Below are 17,261 nucleotides of genomic sequence, written 5' to 3' on the forward strand. Positions count from 1 at the left end.
TGGCAAAACAATACACTGCATGTACACACTCAAACTGTGGGATTTACAGTTGGGCTGAAATGGGGCTAGAATGTATTTATTTCTCTTACCACAGTACTGACACAACATGAAGACTTAACGGACAAAACCATAACAGCAGGGCTTGATAGCGCAGCAGTAGGTTTAGAATCTCCAAATAGTGATTTTGCACTTATAAACACAAGGTCATCATTTATTCACTTCAATAAATATGTAAGACAAGGAAGTCCTTTTACATTTTTTTTTTTTGGACATTCTTTGCACTTTGAAAGCCAGAATAGCCGAGATGTTTTATCAGAACAATGATCTGGCTCTGGCTAACTATGTAAAGTATTGCACATCTAGTGAATAAACCACACATTGTAAAACATTTTATGGTGAAATGTACAGCATTCTGCTTCTCTTCAAATATTTTTTTCTCCATGGTAACATGCAATTCAATAAAGAGGACCACAGACAAGAAATTTGACAGTAGAACTACAGTAGTTTAGCCTCAATGGGCAAGCTAAAGAGATCTGCGCATCTTGGACCACACAATATATTTTGTGATCAAAAGGAACGAAACCTTTAAAAAGCTTTTACATGCAGTGTTTGATGCACCATACAGTAGTAGTATTTAACAGTAGTAGTATTTAACAAAGTGACACCCGTCAGTACTAGAGTGCTTTTTAAACATTTCACTGGTTTGGACTTGGGACAGACTGGAGTTTTACAGTAATACCACGTAGCACATAGAATATTCATCACACAGTCGCAGAGTGGACAGGGAAGTTTGGTTGCTTTCTTATCGACTTGCAGGGCTGTGCCTCACATATCCCTCCCCCTCACAGTCTCCATCCCATTAAAAACAACCAATGAGACCTTGGCAGCAGGCCAGGACGAGAGGACAGTCACAAAGAGGGGACAGAGATGGGGGACGGACGGACCAAGTCTCCCCTTGAAGAACAAGCACGTGTACGGCCAAGGCCTCAGGCTGGGCCTGTATGGGAGGAGTCTAGAGGACGTGACCTGGGTTGGGAAATTTTACGCACGATGCCACAGACCAGGGTTCACATATACATACATACATGCATATATAAACTCAGCAAAAAGAGAAACGTCCCTTTTTCAGGACCCTGTCTTTCAAAGATAATTCGTAAAAATCCAAATAACTTCACAGATCTTCATTGTAAAGGGTTTAACACTGTTTCCCATGCTTGTTCAATGAACCATAAACATTGAAAATGCACCTGTGGAACGGTCATTAAGACACTAACAGCCTACAGACGGTGGGCAGTTAAGGTCACAGTTCTGAAAACTTAGGACACTAAAGTTTTCTATGGACTCTGAAAAACACCAAAAGAAAGATGCCCAGGGTCTCTGCTTATCTGAGTGAATGTGCCTTAGGCATGCTGCAAGGAGGCATGAGGACTGCAGATGTGGCCAGGGCAATAAATTGCAATGTCTGTACTGTGAGACGCCTAAGACAGCGCTACAGGGAGTGAAGACACACAGCTGATTGTCCTTGCAGTGGCAGACCACGTGTAACAACACCTACACAGGATCGGTACATCTGAACATCACACCTGCGGGACAGGTACAGCATGGCAACAACTGCCTGAGTTACACTAGGAATGCACAATCCCTCCATCAGTGCTCAGACTGTCTGCAATAGGCTGAGAGAGGCTGGAGGCCTGTTGTAAGGCAGGTCCTCACCACACATCACCGGCAACAACGTCGCCTATGGGCACAAACCCACCGTCGCTCGACCATACAGGACTGGCAAAAAGTGCTCTTCAATGACGAGTCACGGTTTTGTCTCACCAGGGGTGATGGTCGGATTCGCATTTATCGTCAAAGGATTGAGCGTTACACCGAGGCCTGGAGCAGAATCGATTTGGAGGTGGAGGGTCCGCCATGGTCTGGGGCGGTGTGTTACAGCATCATCGGACTGAGCTTGTTGTCATTGCAGGCAATCTCAACGCTGTGCGTTACAGGGAAGACATCCTTCTCCCTCATGTGGTACCCCCTTCCAGCAGGCTCATCCTGACATGACCCTCCAGCATGACAATGACACCAGCCATACTGCTCATTCTGTGCGTGATTTCAGATGTCAGTGTTCTGCCAAAGCCAGCGAAGAGCCAGGATCTCAATCCCATTGAGCACGTCTAGGACCTGTTTGGATCGGAGGGTGAGGGCTAGGGCCATTCCCCCTAGAAATGTCCGGGAACTTGCAGGTGCCTTGGTGGAAGAGTGGGGTAACATCTCACAGCAAGAACTGGCAAATCTGGCTCAGTCCATGAGGAGATGCACTGCCGTACTTAATGCAGCTGGGGACCACACCAGATACTGACTGTTACTTTTGATTTTGACCCCCCCTTTGTGCAGGGACACTTCCACTTCTGTTATTCAAATGTCTGTGGAACTTGTTCAGTTTATGTCTCAGTTGATGAATCTTGTTAAGTTCATACAAATATTTACATGTTAAGTTTGCTGAAAATAAACGCAGTTGACAGTGAGAGGACGTTTCTTTTTTTGCTTAGTTTATGTACACACACACACACGGGATTTTACTTACAGGGCCATGCACAAAAGTAGAGGGTATTTCTTGGAGATGTACTTACAGGGTGCAAAGAGGAGTAGAGGTGTGTGCTTAAGTAGGTCAAGGATTGTCAGAACTCAATTTCATAGTAGGACCGAGATTCCACTTTGTTGAAGAGTGAGAGGCACAGGGGTTTTTGTGTGTGTGTGTGTGGGTGGGAGGGGGGGTGTAGATTGGATGGGTCGTAGACTAGCTGGGCAGGGGTCTTGGAGATAGGAGCTTGGACTTGCCTTCTGCTTCCTTCCCTTTCACCGCAGCCACGTAGGAGAAAAGGCAGAGGACGGAGTAACAGATCTGGTGTGCCTGTTTGAGAGCAAGAAAAAAAAGAGAGCGAGAGCATGAGGGAAGTGTAGCTTTGACATAGCTACTTGTGGCGTAGTCATACTACTTTTGTCTCCTTACTCTTTATTGTTCGGTGTCATGGCTCTGTAGAACTTACACTAATCGTTTTATGAACAAAAAGAGGATTATAATTATTTGAAAAAATGTATATTACATGCATTTTAGAAATGAAAAGGTATTACTCTTCAAAATTGTGTCAGGACATATATGCTATGCAGTACTGTTAAAACAGATCTGGTGGCTATTGAATGGCAAGAGTATGGCGTTAGCTACGACAGCGGAAGAGTTCAACTCACCATGGGTGTCTTGTACTTGTGGATCACCACTTCTTTAGTTTCAGGAACTACAAGTGCAGGTGCAAGAGACAAAACAAAGGATTCAAGAGGTTGAAACCCCCCTTTAAGAAAAAGTGAGAGCTGGGGGTAGCAGGGGGTGTAGCATGTGACCAATGTTTTCAGACTATGAGAGGGTGCGCAAAAGAGGCTGTGGGCCAAGAGAGTCCACAAGTACTGAACTGGTTCAGAGTTGACACTTATCACGAAAATGATGCTACCCGATTTGCTTTGGGTATATGCTATATTGGACCAAATCAAAACACAGACACGCTTTATTTGGGCATGATAAAAACCTGAAGTCCAAGACGGTGGATACTTTCATATACTATCTGAAAAAGTGTGGTATTGTCAACATTACATTTCTGCTACGGCTAGGTCTAGCAAATATATTTGATATTTAAGGGGGAGGGACAGTAGAATCGAATTGCAACTTTGGGTGGTTCTTGCAGACATAAAATATGTTCTTCATAAACCCTCTCAAATTATAGTGTTTGCGAAGCAAAGTTCAATAATGCGCTAAGAAAGCCTGTGGGTGAAGAATCCTCTTCTACCTCAGTCACGAGCAGGGTTGGATAGGTTACTTTGTAAATGTAATCCGCTACAATTACTACCGGTCCAAAATTGTAATCAGTAACGTAACTTTTGGATTACCCAAACTCAGTAACATAATCTGATTACTTTCAGTTACTTTTGGATTACTTACCCCTTATGGGGCATTTGAAGCAGTGGTGTGTATTCATGGATGCCAAGGGAAGCCAGGCTTCCCTGAAAAATTGACCAAAAATATATCTATCTTTAGTCTTTTCATCATTTTCCATCAATTTGCAAGAGGCTGAATGTAGAAAGCACCCGAGAGAGCAACACAGTGCCCCTCTGTCTATCTACAGTGGGAGAACAAGTATTTGATACACAGCCGATTTTGCAGGTTTTCCTACTTACAAAGCATGTAGAGGTCTGTAATTTTTATCATAGGACACACATTTCAACTGTGAGAGACGGAAACTAAAACAAAAATCCAGAAAATCACATTGTATGATTTAAGTAATTAATTTGCATTTATTTTATTTATTAAGTTCAAGATGACAGTCAATCACCCTCGGTCTGGGGCTCCATGCAAGATCTCACCTCGTGGGGCATCAATGATCATGAGGAAGGTGTGGGATCAGCCCAGAACAAAAATGGCAGGACCTGGTCAATGACCTGAAGAGAGCTGGGACCACAGTCTCAAAGAAAACCATTAGTTACACACTACGCCGTCATGGATTAAAATCCTGCAGCTCACGCAAGGTCCCCCTGGTCAAGCCAGCGCATGTCCAGGCCCGTCTGAAGTTTGCCAATAATCATCTGGATGATCCAGATCCAGAGGAGGAATGGGAGAAGGTCATGTGGTCTGATGAGACAAAAATATAGCTTTTTGGTCTAAACTCCACTTGCCGTGTTTGGAGGAAGAAGAAGGATGAGTACAACCCCAAGAACACCATCCCAACAGTGAAGCATGGAGGTGGAGACATCATTCTTTGGGGGACAGGACGACTGCACCGTATTGAGTGGAGGATGGATGGGGCCATGTATCATGAGATCTTGGCCAACAACCTCCTTCCCTCAGTAAGAGCATTGAAGATGGGTCGTGGCTGGGTCTTCCAGCATGACAACGGCCCGAAACACACAGCCAGGATAACTAAGGAGTGGCTCCGTAAGAAGCATCTCAAGGTCCTGGAGTGGCCTAGCCAGTCTCCAGACCTGAACCCAATAGAAAATCTTTGGAGGGAGCTGAAAGTGCGTATTGCACAGTGACAGCCCCAAAACCTGAAGGATCAGGAGAAGGTCTGTATGGAGGAGTGGGCCAAAATCCCAGCTGCAGTGTGTGCAAACCAGGTCAAGAACTACAGGAAACGTATGATCTCTGTAATTGCAAACAAAGATTTCTGTACGAAATATTAAGTTCTGCTTTTCTGATGTATCAAATACTTATGTCATGCAATAAAATGCAAATTAATTACTTAAAAATCATACAATGTGATTTTCTGGATTTTAGTTTTAGATTCCGTATCTCACAGTTGAAGTGTATCTATGATAACAATTACAGATCTCTACATGCTTTGTAAGTAGGAAAACCTGCAAAATCGGTAGTGTATCAAAAACTTGTTCTCCCCACTGTATCTGATGCGGTCTGGTCATAGAGTATGACATTGTTGCCATCCGTAGCATTGAATGCAAGGGAAGCCAGCAAGCATTTGACCTCCCTTGATATTTTGTAAATAAAATAATAGCCAATCAGCGTGGCGCTGAACTGAGTGAGCTCAACTTTGAAAGCTCCTGGGCGAATCAAGAAAGTGTCAAGGGAAGCCAATTTGGATTTGGCTTCACTCAATAAAATTACACAATTGATAGAAACAACTTGAATTGATGTAGAGATGGCGCCTGAGCAGATGGCTGCCGTTTTTACGGGCTCCTAACCAATTGTGTGGGTTTTTTTTTGCATTATTTGTAACTTATTTTGTACATAATGTTTCTGCCACCGTCTCTTATGATGGAAAAGAGCTTCTGGACATCAGGACTGCGATTACTCACCTCGTACTGGATGAAGATTTTTTCTTTAACTAGTCGGACGCAAAGGAGGATTTTCTTCAGACACCCGACAAGGCCCAAATCCCCGGAATTTGCATGAAGAAGAGACAGAGATATGGGGGACGTAGGTCGGGGTGCCTTGTTAGGATCCGACAGCGAGTGAGTAATCCCCCTCTACCATCAGTCCTAATAGCCAACGTGCAATCATTGAATTACAAAATGGATGAGCTCAGATCAAGACTATCCTACCAACGTGACATTAAAAACTGTAATATCTTATGTTTCACTGAGTCGTGGCTGAAAGACAACATGGATAACATACAGCTGGCGGGGCTTTCAGTCCATCGGCAAGATAGAACAGCTGCCTATGGCAAGACAAGGGGTGGCGGTCTGTGTCTATTTGTAAATAACAGCTGGTGCACAAAATCTAATATTAAGGAAGTCTCAAGGTTTTGCTTGCCTGGGGTAGAGCATCTCATGATAAGCTGTAGACAAGAATATTTGAGTGTTAATCATCTATATTCTTCGTAGCTGTCTATTTACCACCACAAACCGATGCTGGCACTAAGGCAGCACTCAAAGAGCTGCATAAGGCCATAAGCAAACAAGAAAATGATCATCCAGAGGCGGCACTTCTAGTGGCCAGGGACTTTAATGCAGGGAAACTTAAATCCGTATTACATCATTTCTACCAGCATATTAAATGTGCAACCAGAGAGAAAAAACAAAACTCTAGACCACTTTTACTCCACACACAGAGACGTGTACAAGCTCTCCCTCGCCCTCCATTTGGCAAATCTGACCATTACTCTATCCTCCTGCTTATAAGCAAAAACTAAAGCATGAAGTACCAGTGACTCACTCAACAAGGAAGTGGTCAGATGATGCAGATGCTAAGATACAGGACTATTTTGCTAGCACAGACTGGAATGTGTTCCGGGATTCTTCTTCCGATGGCATTGAGGAATACACCACATCAGTCACTAGCTTCATCAATAAGTGCATCGATGACGTCGTCCCCACAGTGACTGTACATACATACCCCAACCAGAAGCCATGGATTACAGGCAACATCCGCATTGAGGTAAATGGTAGAGCTGCCGCTTTCAAGGAGAGGGACTCTAACCTGGACGCTTATAGGAAAACAATCTATGCCCCCCGACGAAACATCAAACAGGCAAAGCATCAATAGAGGACTAAGATTGAATCGTACTAAATCAGCTCCGTCGCTCGTTGGATGTAGCAGGGCTTGTAAACTATTACAGACTACAAAGGGGAGCACAGCCGTGAGCTGCCTAGTGACACGAGCCTACCAGACGAGCTAAATAACTTCCATGCTCTCTACGAGACAAGCAACACTGAAGCATGCATGAGAGCTTCAGCTGTTCCGGACGACTGTGTGATCACACTCTCCATAGCCTTAAACCTATAAACCACTATTTTTATGTTTGGAAAAATAACGTTCCCAAAGTAAACTGCCTATTTCTCAGGACCAGATGCAAGAATATGCATATAATTGACATTAGGATAGAAAACATTCTAAAGTTTCCAAAACTGTCAAAATATTGTCTGATTATAACAGAACTGATATTGCAGGCAAAACCCTGAGAAAAATCAAACCATGAAGTGGCTTCTATTTTGAAAACTCCATGTTCCATAGCTCCATTTAAAGGGATATCAACCAGATTCCTTTTGCTATCGCTTCCTCAAGGTGTCAGTCTTCAGACATAGTTTCAGACATGGTTTCAGGCTTTTATTTTGAAAAATGAGCCAGAACAATAACATCGCGCCAAGTGGTCACATGAGTTTTGCTAGCGCAACAGAATTTGGGCAGCTATTGTTTTTTCCTCTCCTACTGTGAAAGACATTTGCAGTTGATATATTATCGATTATATATTTTAAAAACAACCTGAGGATTGATTATAAAAAACGTTTGACATGTTTCTGTGGACGTTACGGATATTATTTGGAATTTGTCTGCGTTGTCGTGACCTCTCTTTCCTGTGGATTTCTGAACATAATGCACCAAACAAACAGAGGTATTTTGGATATAAAAATCATCTTTATGGAACAAAAGGAACATTTGTTGTGTACATTTTACATTTAAGTCATTTAGCAGACGCTCTTATCCAGAGCGACTTGTAACTGGGAGTCTCGTGAGTGAAAACATCCGAAGATCAAAGGTAAACGATTAATTTGATTGCTTTTCTGATTTTCGTGACCAAGCTACCTGATGCTAAGCGTACTTAATGTTTTGTCAGGCGATCGATAAACTTACAAACGCTTCGATTGCTTTCCCTGTAAAGCATAATTTCAATGTAGCCATGTAGTGCATTCAAATGCTCACATCAACACCATTACCCCAGAAACCCTAGACCCACTCCAATTTGCATACCGCCCCAACAGATCCACAGATGATGCAATCTCTATTACACTCCACACTGCCCTTTCCCACCTGGAGAAAAGGAACACCTATGTGAGAATACTGTTCATTGACTACAGCTCAGCGTTCAACACCATAGTGCACTCAAAGCTCATCACTAAGCTAAGGACCCTGGGACTCAACAACTCCCTCTGCAACTGGATCCTGGATTTCCTGATGGGCCACCCCCAGGTGGTAAGGGTAGGTAACACCACATCCATCATGCTGATCCTCGACACGGGGGCCCCCCAGGGGTGCGTGCTCAGTCCCCTCCTTTACTACTTGTTCACCCATGAATGCCAAGCACGACTCCAACACCATCACCACCAAGTTTGCCGACGACACAACAGTGGTAGGCCTGATCACCGACAACGATGAGACAGCCTATAGGGAGGAGGTCAGAGACCTGGCAGTGTGGTGCCAGGATAACAACCTCTCCCTAAACATGATCAAGACAAAGGAGATGTTTGTGGACAACAGAAAAAGGAGGACCGAAAACACCCCCATTCTCATCGACAGGGCTGTCGTGGAGCAGGTTGAGTTCCTTGGTGTCCACATCAACAAACTATCATGGTCCAAACACACCAAGACAGTTGTGAAGGGGGCACAACAACACCTACCGTAATTTCCGGACTATAAGCTGCTACTTTATTCCCACGCTTTGAACCTCGCGGTTTATACAATGACGCGGCTAATTTATGGATTGTTCCCGCTTTCACAAGATTCATGCCGCCAAAAAACTGAGCACCGTCACATAATGTGACGTAAATCGAGGGCGCTCAAACTTCCCATCATTCTGATTATGGTAGTAATTTTGTCAACCTCATCATGGCAAAGACACAGAGAAATGCATATGATGCAGCTTTCAAGTTGAAGGCGATCGATCTGGCAGTTGGAAAAGGAAATAGAGCTGCTGCACGGGAGCTTGGCCTTAATGAGTCGATAAGACGTTGGAAAGCAGCGTGAGGAACTGACTCAGTGCAAAAAGACAACAGCTTTCAGAGGGAAGAAAAGCAGATGGCCCAAAGTATTTGCAGCCACTCCACATCAGTGTAAATCGTGCATTTAAGGTGGCGCTCCTTGTTCAGTGGGAGGCTTGGATGACAAGTGGGGAGAAATCCTTCACTAAAACGGGCCGCATGCGAAGAGCAACTTATGGTCAAGTCTGCCAGTGGGTCCTGACAGCGTGGAGCATTGTCAAAAAATCCACTATCATCAACGGGTTTCAAAAGGCTGGACTGCTGCGTGTTGAAGGGGCAGCATGAGCTCAGCGGGGTATTTGCCTCCGGATGAAAGTGACGAGAGCGACAATGAAAACGATCCAACATCAGATGAAGCAATTCTGAGGCTATTCAACTCCGACACCGAAGGAGATGGCTTCAGTGGTTTCAGTGCACAGGAGTAGGAATATAGTGACCAATGACTTTCTTGGTAGGCTACTGTTTTAATTTTTGTTACAAGCAGTGTTTTGTTTACAGGCTGTGTAAAGTTCATTTGTTTCAATGTACCGGTAGGCACCTGCGGCTTATAGACATGTGCGGCTTATTTATGTACAGAATACATATTTTTTAATAATTCAGTGGGTGCGGTTTATATTCAGGTGTGCTTAATAGTCCAGCAATTACAGTAATCCCCCTCAGGAGACTGAAAAGATTTGGCATGGGTCCTCAGGAAAAATAGGGGGGGGAAAAAAAGAGTTCTACAGCTGCACCATCGAGAGCATCCTGAATGGTTGTGTTACCTCCTGGTATGGCAACTGCTCGGCCTCCAACCGCAAGGCACTAGAGGGTAGTGTGTACGGCCCAGTACATCACTGGCGCCAACCTTCCTGCCATCCAGGACCTCTATACTAAGCGGTATCAGAGGAAGGCCCAACAAATTGCCAAAGACACCGGAGAGACAAGTCCAGGTCCAAAAGGCTTCTTAACAGCTTCTACCCCCAAGCCATAAGACTCATTAACAGCTAATCAAATGGCTACCCAGACTATTTGCATTGTCCCTACCCCCCATTTTTACACTGCTGCTACTCTCGGTGTATTATCCACGCATAGCCACTTTACCTCTACCTACATTCCTCAATTAACCGGTGCCCCGCACTCCGACTCTGTACCGGTACCCCCTGAATATAGCCTCACTGTTATTTTATTGTTGCTCCTTAATTATTTGTTATTTTTTAAATTCAGTTTATTTTAGTCAATACTTCACTTTTTTTCTTAACTGCATTTTTGGTTAAGGGCTTGTAAATAAGCATTTCACTGTATTCACCTGTTGTATTCGTGACAAATAAAATGTGATGATTTGAATTGTTGCATCTCGAGTTGTTGTCCTCCAGTGGCTAGCTTGCTAAAATGAGCCCTTTCCTTGTCATGGATAGAGATAGGGATTTGGACTGTTTTTATTTAATTCCCCGTACTAGGCAATAATTATGAAGGCAATTCTGATTCAACCATTAATTCATACATTGTTACCCTGGACTGAGAGGATGATAGTTCAATAGCTATGTAGCTATACGGAGAAGGCTAATGTTAACTAGCTAACGTTTCCCACGAAAGGAAGTTAGGCTAGCGAGCAAGCATTTTAGCTAGGTAGCCTAGGATAACAACAAATAAAAGTGTACATTGTATGACAATTGTCAACATGAGAGGATGTCATTGACGTTGCAAATTTTATTGGTCACATACACATATTTAGCAGATGTTATTGCGGGTGTAGTGAAATGCTTGTAGTAGGGTGAATCAACATGTTTTTTTCTGCATTCTCACACACACAAATAAAACCAATGGACAGCCACATCATATTTAGCTTACGTTGATTGGACTAAATTGTTTTTGGTATCTTTTAGTTGTCACTGTATTAGAGTAAGAATAGATGATTTGATGATGTTGAAATGGTGTTGGAATAGTGGAGGCAGCTCCCGTTTTCTTTGCAACTTGTGGTAACGCTCCTTTGTTCTTAATCAAAAGTTGTTTAGTAGTCCGAACATTTTGTAAACATCAACTTGCTTGACCATGCTGTAGGTCATGTGACTGTGTGTTACATGCAGTATGCTTTGTGCACTTCAACAGACAGAGGTTACTCTCCGGTTTTGTGATGAAACAAAAGTGGTTGAATTCAGGGGTGCAACTTTGGTTTTAGAAGTGAAGGGGACACATTTTTAATCCATTCGGATAAATAATCCAAACAGCCTACCCGACCGTTCAGAGGCATCCACATGGTTCTAAAGCACCCCGTTGCCTCGTTTTGTTTCACATTCCAATGATAAAAGTGGGTGGGACAAAAATGTTATTTCAGAATGTGTGTGTGTGTGTGTGTGGGGGGGGGTTACAGAGCAAACAATGCAAATATCACAACACATAGGTTGTAATATGGCTTTTTTCCCTGGCTTGGCTTCCCCAGTGATATTATCCATGCACCGCTACAGAGTAGAAGACAAAAAGTATCCAAACGCATTTGGTGCATCATTATAGTGGTCTCTGACTTGTGGTCAGACTCACTCAGGTGGAACAAACTTAAACGCGTCTTTTGTACAATGCTGAATTGAATGTGATTGAGAAAACAAAGTGGTGTTAAACTTTTTTTATTTTATCGCTATGCCTGTAATCTGATTAGAATTTTTTTGCTATGCCTGTTGTATAATCGCCACAGATAAACCAAGTTATAACTCCTGTAACATTCTACAGCATCATTGCTATCTTGCCTTGCTAACTTATCCTGGTTAGCTTATGCTAGTTCCAGTTCATGTAGCCTTGCTACTCATTTTTATATATTGTCTATTACAAATTAATATATCAGTATTGGGTTACGACGTATAGTTCACGTTCCTTGTTAAGCTGTATATTATGTAGGCTTTCATTAAGGTTCCTCTAACTGGTCTTTGCACTGTTGCGGTAAGCAGTGGTCAGAACAGTATCTTGTACAGGTTTATATTCCATATAATCTTACTTCTATCCCTTTTGCTACTTCTATCCATTTTGTTACCATGTATGCATGTTATTTGTACCTGTAAATTCCTATTCTACAGTGTTGTATGTAACTGCAGGCCATTTAGGCAGTTCGCCATTTATGCCTGTTATTCTCTATGGGGAAATACGGCACCCACTAGGCTGCAGTCCAAACACGTTATTTTTACCCACTCAGCCCTTGGTCTAGCAATTTTCCCTCTGGGAATCCCCAGTGAAACTGGATGCAGTTTGATTGCCATCTGAGCGAGTGAAGAACTTTGGTCACTTGCAGGGTATCAGGATATCACCCACAATTCAATCTGTAGTCACATGTCAAACTCTGGTGGCCACAAAGTTTTACATTTAAATCAACAAGGCTGCATTTTCAGCATGTTAGAAAACATTATGAACCTAGCTTGCTAAAACAATATATAAACGACATTGATTTTAGCATTGGAAAATTGGCGTCGTCTCGTAGTGAGGAGCCTATAAAACGTAGCTAGAGTCATAAACATATGTTTTGGAATTCAGAAATGCATTAGAGTAAGTTACCAAACTATAAAACTAGCTAGCCAACTATGGGTAACTGTAGCTAGCTACCTGACAGGAGTGCTAGCTAGCTACGTTATCTTACTAGGTACATTGTGCTCTCGAGTGGCGCAGAGGTCTAAGGCACTGCATCTCAGTGCTACAGGCATTACTACAGACCCTGATTAAATAAAAATGTAATAAAACAATAGCTTTAGGTTGGTTGTTTTTAAGCTCAACTTCAAGATTTCCACCAAGGACGTTGCCTCTCCAATCATCACTCTCCCTCGCTTGGGCAAGGGACATTTAAAAGAACACTCGGATGTGACAATGAAAAATGTGATTCAAGGCCTGAGGGTTTAGGGCCTAGGTCTACTTTGAGTTTGAAACGCAGACGTTAACCTTTTACTCCTACCCCCTACTTTTTCGAACATTCTGTTAAAAATTGCGCAACATTTCAGCGCACTGCTGCTCATGCCAGGAATATAGTATATGCATATGATTAGTATGGGTGGATAGAAAACACTCAGACGTTTATAAAACTGGTTAAATCACGGCTGTGACTATAACAGAACGTGCGTTTCATCGAAAAGTGCAGGAAAATCTTATCACTGAAAATGGAAAAATATATCCACGCGCGACTTGAACCCATTGATAAAGGTGAACCACATTTAATGGGGCTGAGGTTGCAATACCTACAGCTTCCACACGTTGTCTAGAGTCTTTTCATTTGCCTACTATTTGTTTCTTGGTCAAACAGACGCAAGGCAGCGCATTTCTTCCGGTCTCCGACCTGATATTTTGGTTGAGATTTACCCGGACATTATTTCCAGACGGACAGCTAAAGAATATACTTCGCCTCGTGATCAATTTGATCGCTTATTAACGTTTACTAATACCTAAAGTTGCATTACAAAAGTATTTTGAAGTGTTTTGTGAAAGTTTATCGTCGACTTTTTTAATTAAAAAAAATTACGTTACATTATAAGACGCTATTTTTTTCCATTTATCACACAGTCTTCATAGATCGATATCTAGGCTATATATGGACCGATTTAATCGATATATCGGTCGATTTTTATCGACCGATAAAAAGACCCAATAGTGATTATGGGACATCTAGGAGTGTCAACAAAGAAGATGGTCAAAGGTAATGAATGTTTTATATTTTATTTGTGCGGTTTGTGTATGCTTGTTTACGTCCCCTGCGGGTCTTTTGGGGTGTTACATGCTATCAGATAATAGCTTCTCATGCTTTCGCCGGAAAGCATTTTAAAACGAGTGTAGCTTTAATTCAATACCCTGCATGTGTATTTTAATGAACGTTTGAGTTTAACTAGTACTCTTAGCATTTAGCGTAGCGCATTTGCATTTCCAGATGTCTAGATGGGACGTCTGTGTGTCAGGTAGGAGCAAGAGGTTAGAGGTTCTAGAGCAAGAGGCTAGAGGTTCTCTAGCGCCGCCCTTTCCGGAATCTTCCCGGATGTCAGTCAGCCTTTGCAATTAGAGCTATTACAGGGCTCGTCTGCAGCCTAGTGGCACAGTTTATTATTGCAACCAATATATGCATATTGTTTACGTGTATCACCTATTATTTATACATCACAGCCACTTATTATGTATGTCTATTACTTAGGTATTATTGCCATTATGTTTATGTATACATTCCTTTTGACTATTTATGCATATTATTTTCTGTTTATGCATATTACCTATTCTAATGTCAGTCTTTTCTAGTGAATGCATATACATTACTAATATTGTATTATTATTAATTTTCTCTAGTAGAAACAACACACATCTTTACTACTATATATTCACCATTATTCTGGTTGCTGTGGAATTGAGGTGACCACAGTGAATCAACGGCTTGCATGTCTTTTTGACCAAAGACACAGGGGCTAGCGTCGCACTATACCAGGGCAAAAAGCATCGTTTTCTACAAGCTATGCTGACAAGCAAACAGCCACAGCTAAGTTACGTAGCTAGCTATCATCTTTAAAGCTGACTATGGAAAACTGCTTGTGTGTGAATAAAACTTGGGGACAGTTTGGTTATGTTTCCACCATGTCTGCATACCGGACTACCATCTTCATGACTGTCTGCATAGTTCACCAGAGATGAGTTCACAAAGTTAGAGAATTTCATCTGCCCAGTCCACAGCGGTGGCAAACAGCTCTGACAAAAAGCTGGCTCGTTTGTTTATTTTGCTTCGTTTGCGAGAACCACCCAAACTTCAACCTCGCTTCTAGCTTGCCGCCAGCTTTATCCTTGTGGTACATGTCAAACAGTATACCTGTATGAGTTGGCTCAGTTTCTCAGCTGATAAAAAAAATACATAGTTTGGTTGTTTCCTAAAAAAGTGTTTTTTTCCTGCCTCCCTTACTGTTCCTAGATGTGTTTTGATGAATAGATTCAACTGTTTGTAGCAGCAAACCATTTGAATACAGGCATCAAAATGATTGTGTAAAGAAGGACATACATGGCCCACGGAAAAGGAAAGAACTCACACGAATGGCTTGAAAATACTAAAAACAAATCGGAGACTGTGCATGAGTCACAGTGCGAACAAATGTGTACAGCAACAACAATAACAATGTAAAACAATGTGGAGAATGGGAAAGAAACTAAGCAGGACATTATAGGGGAAAAACAAAGTGTGTTAACCAAGAAACTGAACACTTAAAGATGTCACAAACACATAAGCTGTTAAAGGGATACTTTGGCATTTTGGCCCTTTATCTACTTCCCCATTGTCAGATTAACTCATGGATACTATTTTTATGTCTCTGCGTGCAGTTTGAAGGAAGTTGCTAACTAAAACCATTGCTAACTAGCGTTAGCGTAATGACGGCGTTTATGGGCTCACGAAACTACATCTAACTTCCTTTATACTAGACATAGAGACATAAAAATGGTATCCACGAGTTTATCTGACTGGGTAAGTAGATTGCTAAAATCCCGAAGTATCCTTTTAATGAGGCCCAACTCCCTAGACCAAGTTCAAAGCCAGTGTCGGAGGACAGACTTTTCATTAGTAACTGAACCTACGAAAGAGATGTAGGGGTCGGAAAAAATGGGGAGGGGAAGGGGGCAGTTCAAAACCCTCAGCTCCCCACATTGTCAAGTCGCCAGGTTTCTTAGTCTCAAAACCCCAAAACATTGAGGGAAAAACAACGCTAGAGAGGTTTGCTTTTTTCAAGTGATGGGAGAGGAGCAGAAAGTTTCATAAAATGTCAGAAGGACAGGCAGAAACTCAGGCAAGGGTACAAGAAAGGAACGAGGGGGATTCTGCATAAAGAATGAGGGGCATGAGAGAAGGTGGGAACGGAGAGGAGGAATGCTCTTAAGTGAGGAAAGGAGAAGAGAAATTTGACAGCACTTTACCTGCTGGAGAATGAAGGTTTTCATAGCGGCAAAGATGAGGGTAACGTATTACAAAAGCAGCACAGAGACACGGCAGTAACCCAGTCCAGCGCTGACAGAGATGGGGGCTATCACCTATCACAGATCTAGGCCTCTCCTAACAATCTCACTGGTCACTGGTTATCGATTTCAAATATGGCAGTATAATAAGCCATGACAAACCATCTACTGTACACATCAAGAAGGAAATGCTCTAAATATCTAAATAGTAGCCCTGGTCTCAGGAAAGGAATCACTAATCGCATTTAGTAGGCACCATTGAGCAAAAATGTTTTGCAATGGCTGAGATACTACCTGAACATGCCTAAGAAAGCACATTTTCCTTTTCTTAATGGTTTGTTTTTGTGCCTCCTCAACGCAACCCAGATGTGTCCATTTCCAACAAGTTAGCATCATTCTATCCTGAAGATCAAGCAAGCAGATCAAGTACCCCCTAGGAATCTAAATTGAAATTGTTTTTCAAGATAATTCAGCTTCAACTGAGAGCTGAGAATATAAAATCAACGTAGTTGTCCTTTATTCTTAATGAGCGTTTTTTTTTAAAACCGTGAAAACGAGATCTGGGGCTCTGCTTCCCTTTGCTCTGGGCTTTGATGAATTTCCCCTCTCATGCACATTACCATCTTATTTGGTCGAGTGAACCCTAAAACCATTTCCTACCCAAAAGCACTCATTTCCAACATTTGATCCTTACGAAAGTCTGATGCAGAAACAAGCTGTGCATCAAATCTTCCGTCATAATACGACAGATCTGACTCCTAAGATCTCATGGTTAAAAACGAAAAATAGTTTTGGACAAAATGAAATGACAGCAAATAAAAACAGAAATCTCACAAATAGGGTTGTTTTGTCTTATTTGATCAAATCAGCAATAAATATGAAATTAGCAAACATTCCTATTTGTGAGGGCTGGACTTCTCGATTGCCAAATGAAACTAGCTAATTCTAACACGGACTATATTTGCCCCGAGGTAAGCAAGAGCTGTTGTGAATCCACTGAACCCACGAGTCGTTACAGTTGCTATCTCTGTGTGTCAGCGTTGCGTTTGTCGTGAAGCTGAGTTACTGCCGTGTCGAGTACAGACCTAGAATCAATAGAT

General features: G+C 42.3%; 1 protein-coding gene across 1 annotated transcript in view; it reads right to left on the minus strand.

Annotated features, from left to right (window-relative positions):
* Positions 1–2,255: 2,255 nt before the first annotated feature.
* LOC124033932 (MAP kinase-activating death domain protein-like) overlaps positions 2,256–17,261 on the minus strand; it is an 84,156-nt gene continuing 69,150 nt past the window's right edge. Inside the window, 2 exon segments of the mRNA XM_046346417.1 lie at positions 2,256–2,902; positions 3,238–3,284. Coding sequence (XP_046202373.1) covers positions 2,789–2,902; positions 3,238–3,284 — 161 coding nt within the window. The 3' untranslated portion in view covers positions 2,256–2,788.

This window comes from Oncorhynchus gorbuscha, linkage group LG04, assembly GCF_021184085.1.
Source record: "Oncorhynchus gorbuscha isolate QuinsamMale2020 ecotype Even-year linkage group LG04, OgorEven_v1.0, whole genome shotgun sequence".
NCBI classification, from domain to species: Eukaryota; Metazoa; Chordata; class Actinopteri; order Salmoniformes; family Salmonidae; genus Oncorhynchus; species Oncorhynchus gorbuscha.